General features: G+C 44.5%; 2 protein-coding genes across 4 annotated transcripts; one reads left to right on the top strand and one right to left on the bottom strand.

The window, feature by feature from the left end:
• The first annotated feature begins 263 nt into the window (after positions 1–263).
• On the top strand, positions 264–3,154 carry LOC117644483. Of its 3 annotated transcripts, none has more exons than XM_034383993.1 (5): positions 264–380; positions 668–1,185; positions 1,311–1,469; positions 1,546–1,710; positions 2,039–3,154. In XM_034383993.1, the coding sequence occupies exons 2-5, from the start codon at positions 694–696 to the stop codon at positions 2,306–2,308; spliced, it is 1,086 nt and encodes a 361-aa protein (XP_034239884.1). In that variant the 5' UTR covers positions 264–380; positions 668–693; the 3' UTR covers positions 2,309–3,154. The 3 variants fall into 3 exon arrangements, with proteins under 3 accessions (XP_034239884.1, XP_034239885.1, XP_034239886.1); XM_034383994.1 differs by having other exon boundaries at positions 272–380; positions 652–1,185; XM_034383995.1 differs by having other exon boundaries at positions 289–380; positions 645–1,185.
• On the bottom strand, positions 2,561–9,468 carry LOC117644482 (zinc finger CCCH domain-containing protein 13-like). Its single transcript, XM_034383992.1, has 10 exons — positions 9,245–9,468; positions 8,581–8,647; positions 5,442–8,468; positions 4,745–4,929; positions 4,575–4,648; positions 4,406–4,486; positions 4,110–4,215; positions 3,804–4,028; positions 3,300–3,703; positions 2,561–3,210 (listed from the first exon to the last, which is right to left on the bottom strand). Exons 1-10 carry the CDS (start codon positions 9,249–9,251, stop codon positions 3,190–3,192), a joined length of 4,197 nt encoding a protein of 1,398 aa, XP_034239883.1. The 5' UTR covers positions 9,252–9,468; the 3' UTR covers positions 2,561–3,189.
• Positions 9,469–9,788: the final 320 nt, after the last annotated feature.

The following is a 9,788-nucleotide window of genomic DNA, read 5'->3' as shown; positions in this document are numbered from 1 at the left end:
TAAGTATCATCTGCTTTCACGTTAGCGTTAGCGTTAACGTTTTTTTTTTCACATCGTACATGATGTCAACGTCGTCGATTTGCAGACTTCTTGAAGTTAGGGTCAAAGTTTGAGAACCTTGAAAAGCCCTGCTCACGACACGACACCGGTCGAGACTAGAGACGGGAGGGTCTCCAGTCGAGACGCTTGTTTTTCTGGCTGCAGTTTCTGGCATTCCCCCTCTCTGACGGAACTTATGAGCGCTGAATTTTTCATGTCTGTTTCCCCCTTCTCCCCTTCTCCCCCCTCCCCTGTCGCCCACCTCGCACAAACAAAAACAAACAGCAAACAGACGATCATAGTGATTCGGGTTTACATGGGAACTTCTGGATTTATTTGAGGTGAGGCGTCGGTACGATCTGATTGAGACTTAATTTTGTCGTTGCTATCCTGTTTTGGGTGTTGTTCATTTTGTTTTATGTATTAAAAATAAAAGTTTTACTGCTACTGCATGGGGCACTATAACCTCGAGTCATTCTTCTATCTCTCGCTTATTTCAGTTGAGTCAATTACGAAAAATGTCCATGGTGTTATATTTGTGTTTCTATTTTGATTCTCTTAAGCCTGTTTCAACATCATGAATTTTTTTCAATAACTCACATTAGTCCCTAGCTTGCTTTTTTGACAGGAGCATCAGCAGTATTCCCCTGAGCAATGGCTGTGGCTGTGGATTCAAATTCTTGCCAGCCTTGTGTGAATGATCGTAAACTGTGGGAGCCCGTGATCGCTGCAGAATGTTTTGTTCCCTGGGACGTCATTAGGATGCTTGATCCGTACAAGGAACGCGTCGACTTCTTTGGTCCATTCCCAGTGCATGCCAATGAGAATGACACATATGACGACAACGAGTTGTTCAGCATTCGCTTCCACTCCACTGGCAAGTGGATCAAAGTTGGTTTACAGAGGAATTGCCTGAAGCAGCCGTGGCGAGAACTGCTGGTTAAATCATGTGGGTTGTGGACGAAGCGAGAGAGTGGAAATGAGCCGTTCAATCAGAACCCGCTAACGTGGCCATTGCCTGAAGAGAAGAATTCAGTACACATTGTTGACAAGAATGGAAATAACTACTACTCCAGGGACACTACTGAGGGCACTTTAATGCAGATGCCTCAGTGCACAACACGCTGTTTCACTGTGAGACTGGAGGTTTGTTCAATTCTATTAATTTGAGATAAGCACTCTGTTCAACTATCATCAGCTTAATTTTGAAATAGATGACAGTAGATTTTTTTTTATAAAAGATTAATTAATGGGTTCTCATGTTTTACTAGGTTTATGGGCGGCGAGTCACTCCCACAGACTCCCTAATAAACAGTTTAAATTTAGCCCGGAAGTCTGGTTCTTCTCTCTGTGACGTACAACTCCGAGTGGATGGCCATGTATATCCTGCTCACAAAGCTGTTCTCAGTGCAACTAGCAGTGTCTTCATGGTGAGGGGCATCGGAGGCTGAAGAGAGTAAGTACTGGGACCATTGCCATTGATTATGTATTCCTGTTTTGTCCCAGGCCATGTTTACTGGGGAGTTCAAAGAGAAAACTGCTGAGACCGTTATAATTGAAGGCGCATCCAAAGAGGCCTTTGGGAGGTTCTTGGACTTCCTTTACACCGAAGATATTGCCAGTTGGGACGGGTGTGAGCTCGAGCTCTTGGACTTGTCAGAGCGTTACCAGGTTGGTACAAGTGATCAGTATTTTAGTCGCTGAAAGTGTGCAGTGGCACAGTGGGCCAGGAGACCGGTGGAGGTGGCCAAAACTCTAGACTCGTTTTGAGCTCCAGAGTCACTAAATAGGACTCGAACCGAACGTGTGACCCCACCGATGGATTGCTCTCCGAACGAGGAATCCATTGGTGGGGTCACACGTTCGGTTCGAGTCCTGTTTAGCGACTCTGGAGCTCTGCACGCGTCTAGACTTTTGGCCGCCTCCACCGCTCTTCTGGCCCACTGCGAGTGGTGTGCGTGGAAGTGCAGTGAATGCATTGCCTTGGCCCTCGCTGCAGGTGGAGCGGCTCAAGGCGCGCTGCGAGATGTGCCTGTGGGGGCTGGACGGGCCGCGCGCCCTCAGCCTGCTCATGGAGGCCGACAAGTGGCCCGTGGTGACCCCGGCCATCAAGAACCGCCTGTGCCGTCTGGTGGCGGCGGGCTGGCGGGCCGTGGCGGACTCGGACGAGTGGCAGGCGCTGCAGGCCAGCAACCCGGTCACCTCGGGCATCATCCAGGCCTTCGCCGCCATCGTGGCGCCCTCCGTTAAAGTGTTCAAGAGGACGTGAGTGGAGCGGAGTGGAGAGGGACTCATTCCCTATCAGGGTTACGTTGTGATATGCATGAAGACTTGTGACTAGATTTAAGAAAATCAACTTTCATAACATTGCCACTTGCAGACTCTAGAGAGCAACTTTGTATTCTAGTCAAAAATTATTGTTTTTAAAATGACTGCATTTGTGGCATGTGCATTGTCACTGTTAAAAATGTACATAACATATTTATTCTAGAATATGACTCAGGGTTAATAAAATACCCAATCAATTGAAAAAAAGTTTAATTCGAAAGTCAATCACAAGATTACAAGGGTAATTTATTTCAACAGAATTTTTAAATCAAACTTGCAAATTAAAATTAGCATAGGATTTAACAAACATATGTGCTATCACATCACACTGTTTGGCAAAGCAAAGACTATAGAAACAAAACAAACACTTGTGTCAAAAAGTACAAAACTTTTAAAAAGAACTTTTTTTTTCAAATTGATGATGGTATGTTAGGTCATTGCTAATTACCAGTTAAAACTGACACTGCACCTCAATCAGGAAGGCCAGTACCCATCTAGTGGCAGTGAAATCAATTTCAACTTCAAGTGATTGGTGATGGCAAATGACTGACTAAGCAAGTGATTAAACTTGAGCAAACCATACAAAAGAATACCTACCATAAAAATAGTGACAATAAAATAAAACAGAGGTGTGATAGAGTTACACTTCTCAAAGGAATTTTAAACAACATAGTACAGTGAGTAATTCTTTTGTGCTTCAATTACGTATCCAAATAAATGATTACAAATTAATTTTTGTCAAACAAAATAAACAGATAAACTATATTATGGTCCACGTCAATGAGAACCAGGTAACTTTATTATATCTGACTTCCTTAAGAATTACTTTCCACCCGCCTGATTCTGTAACACACAATAAAAAAAATATAAAAAGGATGAATTTTCAAAAACTAAATCAGAAGCACTCACCAAGTTGAAAAGAGAAATCATACCTTGAGAAGTTTCTCCCTGTAGAGTTTGGTATAGTAGCGCACATAGGCAGCTTGTTCTTGGGGATTCTTAGCATAAGCTGAGGCACAATATTGGGCGAGTGTAGGGATGTCCTTCTCGGAATAATTGCCCTCAAGCATGGAGCGTATGGCGGTTGTTGATATTGGTGCAGGCTTGGCTGGGGGTGCAGGTGTTGGAGCAGGCATGTGGACAGGAGCAGGCGGGGCAGCTGGCGGGACTGTCCTTGGTACAACTGGAATATTGTTGCTCGATGGAGGACCCGTGTGCAGTGAGAGGGGAATGGAGGGAGGGGCCACCGAATGGACTGTGGGCAAGCCAGGGTGCAGTTGGCCAGGGTGAGAGTCCATTGGAGGCAACTTGTCCAGTTGGCAATATGCAACCATCACTGTAGAAAAAGAACAGGGGAAGAGCATGTTACAAATTAGAAGCTAAGCTCACAAACAACACAGATACCTTAACTACACTGTTGGAAAGGTTTCACATACCTAAGTTGTTGTCAATCATTAGAGGTTCAGTCACAATTGATTTGTGAAGACACATTGAGTCAACGACACTTGTCAACTGAACAAAGCACACAGAACGGGGTCGGCCCTTCATATCGACTCCCATCTTCACACTGTCTATTCTTGAATGTGCCTGCATTCGACCTTTCAAAGCCTTCATGACTTCTGAAGTACTGGTCAGGGGATTCAATCCTCGCAAGAGAAGAGCTAGAAACAATTTTACAACAATTTTCAGTAATTTTTTTCTTACGTGTTGTACATTTAAAATTTATTGGGCTATACACCTACCATTAGTGGGATATGGGCAGGTTTCTTCCCATCCATCAAGACAGTCGTCTTTGGATCTATTACATTGATAACAGGCAGATCTGTTCTTGAAGTTAGTAGTATGACACTGAAATACGAAACCCAGAATTCATTAGCTGTCCAACAATTTAAGAAATCTCCATTGAAGGAACGTTCATGGAAGCAGATGTTACTTGTCTGGTCCTATCCTATGTGCTAGTTGTGGCAGTATGCTCTAATCTCTGTTATGGACTAGCACATGGGACCATCTGATGATTTCCAATGATAAATTTACTTACTCGGACACACTCCCAGTCTTTGGACACTGGGTTGCTATAATCCATTGCTGCATGATTGTTGGGGCGAAGGTTAAGAACACCCTAAGGTTAAAGAAAATATTATTAAAATTTGTAATGACTTCATTATTGTAACAGAGAAAACTGGAACACATATTTATATAAAACTTACATTCCTCAAGTCCATCCACCGTGTGGCCTCATCGACTGAATTGAAAGTGACAAATGCTAGGCCTCTTGATACACCTTTGTTGGAATAAAATAAATTACAGGGAGGAACAGACTATAGAATATAAACCTAAAACTACAAAATATAATAAGGGACAAATTTAGTTTCTTTACCTGTATCAGTATCATACACGACACGAACATCTTTCGCCCAAAGTCCACAGTTGCTGATATCCTTCCTTACATCCATATCTGAGACGTCTCTTGCTAGTCCACGGATAAATATCACCTCTCTGGGAGACAGAAGACTCTTGGGAGGGAATGGCCTGAAGGTGGTGGAGTCCCTCGACTTGCTTGATCTAGAGGAAAAACAAAAACAAAAAAAGGTGGGTTAGTTATCAGATAAACACACCGACACAAGGCTTGGATGTCCCTCTGGATCCTTGAGGCTTGCAGGTCTGTGGCAAGGATGCAATAGCTGGGATTATGATGCCATTAGGTGCATAGCTCCATCTAAACTCCCTGAGAGGCATAATGAGCTTCATGCTTGATGTATAAAACCAAACCAAATCAGAGCTCCACTAATAATAAAATTGGGTGATTGAAGCTGCCATTCAGCTGTTTGTGAGGATAACTGTAGTACTAGTATCCTCTCTTCATATCCCAAAGGTTGGCTAATTACTTCTCAATTAGCACATTTTATGGCGGATAAGTCATGAAGTGATCTCAAGCTGCTGAACAATAACATTAGTGATGACTGTTGCTCCTGATTTACACTTAAACCTGAGAGAGAACATGCAAAACCTATACTCGATGCCCATGAGGATGCAATAGAACACTTTTGATAGAACACAGCAATGATAGAACTTACAGGTCAGACCGAGGCTTGTTCCATTGAGACTCGCCATGTGAAGGAAGGTCTCTGCTCCTCTGCCAGTGGCCGTCTTCGGCTTTCCCGTTCGACGTCGGATGATGTGGGTTTGCTGAACTCTGGGAGGAATGGGCAGTCGACTTGTGACTATCAAAGTGATTAGAGGCTTTTTCTCTCCGGCCTGGACTTCCCCAACGGGAAGATCTACGCCTTTCCTCTTCAGGGTGACTCAACGAGTGTTTGGCATTCTGACTTTGCCAATTCCCAGCCTCATCCTTTTTCTGAGACTGCGACAAGCGATTTTCATTTTGGTTTCTAGGCAGAAATGGGGCAGCCATGCTTCTTGAACTACGGCTTTCTTGTGGTCTAGTTTCTTCACGGGATGAATTCTGCCTCTGTCTTCTTGCTTCATCAAGGAATGGGAGATCTATTAATGGCTGAGCAGTTCTTCTTTCTTGAAAATCTCGAATATTCTCCCATTCCCTAGAGTCATTATCATTAAAACCACTGCCCTGCTTTTTAGCTTGGACTGAGTCACTTCTTCCGTGTTTACCCACAAATTCATCTCTTCTAACAGATTTCTCAGGTTTCTCAATCTCTCTTACAAATCTTTGTTTAAACTCTTCAACAGGAAATTGAGTAGTTCTCTTTCCACATTTTTCTTGTAAATTGCGATGTTCTTGGCTTCTTAGACGATCCCTTGATGATTTACTTGAGTTCTCTTCATGTTCCCTTTTACGGTTCTGCTCAGGCTTTGAGCTTGAGCTGGATTCTCTTGGTCTATCTGGCTGTATAACTTGAGTCTTGAGATGTTCAAAATCCCTTCTTCGAGGTTGATCTTGAACCTTGTCTCGACGATCTTGATCCTTGGACCTTGAAGGAATCTTGTCTTTCTGCTCCCGAGGACGTCCCTCAGCTTCTCTTCCCCTACTACGATCTCTTGACTGATCCGCAGGCATCCCTGATTGTCTTCCTCTGCCTCTGGAATGTTCGCTGTTTGGACTAAGCTCTCTGTTTCGTCCAGGACTTTTTGGCTGGTTCCAGACAGCAGCCCTAAACCTTTCAGCACTTGGAGTCCTAGGACCCGTCCAACGTGGACTTCTATCCCTATCCCTGCCCAAGTTAATTTCCCTTCCAGGTCTAGCAGCCATTTCTCGACTACTACTTCTGGCCCAGCGACTGTTCCTAGTACCCTCCTCAACCCCAGCCCTCTTTCTATTTCTAACCTGATCAAAATTTCTTTGCCTGTCTCGATCAAAGCTTCTATTTCTTTCCCGGCTCACACTTCTAGTCCTGACCCGCTCCATACTCCTATCCTTTTCTTGGCCGGCATTCCAGTTCCTGCCTTGCCCAGTACTCGAGTCCCTCTCCCTCATCCTCCCTCTGTTAGGTTCACGATCAGCACTCCTATTCCTGTCCCGGCCAGTCACTCTACCCCTTTCTGATGTAACACTGTTGTTCCTCTCTTGACTTCTTCTGTTTCTCTCACTGATCATGGCATGAGGAGGCACAGGACTGATGCTTCTCATTCTTGGGTGGTTCCTTTCCCTCACTCTGCTTGTTTCTCTGGGAGGGCTTCTCACTCGTCCTCTTGCATCAAGCATAGGAGGCAATCTTTCTGTTTCAAGTAAAGGACTGTGATTAGGAGGAAATGACCTTTCTCTTTCAAAAGCGAAGTCCCTGTTCCTTTCAGAAACCCTTCTATCATCCTCAAAACTACCTCTTCTTTCTTGTTCTGGGGGAACTCTGTCCCTATGAGGAATCAGCTCAAACCTTTTTTCCCAACTGGAATCCCTTGGTCTAATTCCTTGCTCAAAACTTCTTTCCCTGAGGACTCTTCCAGGTGAACTTCTCACCCTCTCACGACTTCTGTTTCTTGAATGATCCCGATTTCTTCGGTGAGGACTACCCCCTAATCTTGGAGAACGGTCTCTTGAATTCAGGCGTTCTTCTCTGGGGCTGCCATGAGGGACACGAGACCTGGACCAATCAGCTTCAGGGAACGAATCTTGCCTGTTTCTTCCAGACCATCCCTCACGTTGTTCAAAGCTCTTCTCAGGAGGAGAGCCTCTACGTTGATGCCATTTGCCTTGTATCCATTCTTCTTGATGTAGCGGGCCTTCATTGCGAAAAACATTTTCTTCAGGAGGAATGTCCAGTGGCTCTCGGTCATCTTCATATTCATATGGTTCAGCATCACTTTCAAAGTCATTTTCAAAATGTCTGACAGACCTTTCATCTTCAGCACCATCATGGTAGTAATCATTTCGAATTCTAAGGCGTATGTCTTCTTCAAGATCAACTTCTCCAACAACATCCTCTGTGAATTCATCCATTAGACTCATATCAGGTGCTTCAATTAAGTCTCTCAGATCCATTGCTCCAGGATCACGAGAATCAATCACTTCTCTCAGATCACCTAAGTCAGAATCTTTTTTTTGAAGTTTTTCACGGAGATCACCTTCTGAATCAGCATGGAACCGCTTTCTCCGATTTAACACTTCTCTACAATCTACTAAATCACTTGCTGCTGGCCGTTTGAATCTGTTTCCCTGGGCCCACTTATCCCTGCCACCACCATGATAACCCCTGGAACCTCTCCCTCTTGAAAATCTTGGCCGGTTTCTATTGTCTTCATAAGATTCTATTTCTACCTCATCAGGCGCTGCAAATCTCTTTCCATCTTGAATTTTCACTTTCAGGTTCGTGATTTCTTCACCCGGTGGCATTTCCAAATTCTCCTCTTCATCAGGGATGTGCCGTCTTTCAGTTCTTCGGTTACTGTCTGATCCGTGATCAGAACCTGCAGAATAGTTTCTGTGCTCCCACTTGTTGAATCGGTTTTGGCCACGATACTGGTTGTAATGGTGGAACTGGTTGCGGCCCCTCCACTTCTGATTTGGATTCTTTCCATATGGCTTGTAGTACTTTGCGCCACTCTTGCTGATCTCGTTGATGTCGTCCCACTCGTGCTCCCACTGCTCATCATATTCCTCTTCCTTCAGCTCAGGGACACCAGCATCACTCCTGAAATGCACAAATATAAAGACAATGAGAAAAGTGAACATCCCAGAGGCCTACTAAAATGTAGACAGCAAATAATAATTTTAAAACAATTTTTATTTGGTGTGGTTTTTACCTCTTGTCTCCTTCCTTGTGAGACTGGCGTTCTCGGGAGCCAGAACGCTCTCTTCTTAACTTACCGGCTGAAAAATAGAACACAGTTGTATTCAGCACAGCTAACTCCTGCAGAGGCCTACAGCCATGCAAGTTGGTGCGAATTGATGGCATAGTCATCTATATTCTCGTGGTAACTTGACACGCTGGGCACATGAGCTGGGGTAGAACTGAATTGAGAGTTTCATGCAGAGGACAAATTAGTCAATGCAACCACTTGCAGTATAGTAAGTTTAGTGCTCTGGGAAGTTAAAAGGAAGGGAAATGGGTTGAAACTTGGTGATAAATAAATATCATATGGGAAAGTTTGCTAATGGATTGTTGCTAATGGCAAGAAGAGCTAATGGAAATCAAAAAATGCAGATAGTGTATAGCAACATCATCATCAATTGGAGAAGCTTACATATCCGAAGGTTAGGAACCAAAAACAAACACCATGCCAGGATGATACTAATGGTAAGGTTATGTTTCTCCGAAACATGTTATCAGGCCCTGGTTCCAAAGATGCTAACTGGCGTACTAAACAAAAATGCTCCGCTGAGTTAAAAAGACGCAAAAATGTTGTCTGCAGTCTTATTAACTCCGAAAAATGCTCGTTCATACGTGCGGGACCCGTTTAGGCTTACATGACATTGTTTCGATGGGACTGTCTGCACTCGTCGATTGACTACTTGCTCGCGTGATGTGCAGCAAAGAGGAGGTGTTCAACGACGTTAATGTGACCCATGAGTCACGAAGTCACATGCCAGACGACACCAAATCTAAACCACCGAATCTAAACAGATCATCGAACGAACATGTCGGCAGAAGGAACGGGGGGAACAGCAAGGCAGGGGAGGGGGAGAAGGGAAAGTGGGGGAGAGAGGACCTCCCCTACTTTTCCACCCACCTCCCGGGGCTGCTTCAAATCTTTTCTCATCGCAAGATTTAAAAAAGACTAGTATGGTCCTGCAACTTTCATCATGTTCACACGCGAGAATAATTTCAGGCAGATGGAAGGAGAGATAACAGGAGCGCCTGCAGAGGACGAGGAAGACTGACCCGTCAAACAGAGATGCCCGTTGGCTTGCCTACCTCCAAGGCGCTAAGCTTAGTAAGCTCCGACTTTTGGGGTTCTAGTCTCCCTGAAAACTGTGTTTTGAGTGCTGCTACTCGTCGGTATCTTGTCAG

The sequence above is a fragment of the Thrips palmi genome, unplaced genomic scaffold, assembly GCF_012932325.1.
Source record: "Thrips palmi isolate BJ-2018 unplaced genomic scaffold, TpBJ-2018v1 HiC_scaffold_18, whole genome shotgun sequence".
NCBI classification, from domain to species: Eukaryota; Metazoa; Arthropoda; class Insecta; order Thysanoptera; family Thripidae; genus Thrips; species Thrips palmi.
The sequence above is the reverse complement of the archived record's forward strand: the minus strand, read 5'-3'. Positions and strand labels throughout refer to the sequence as shown.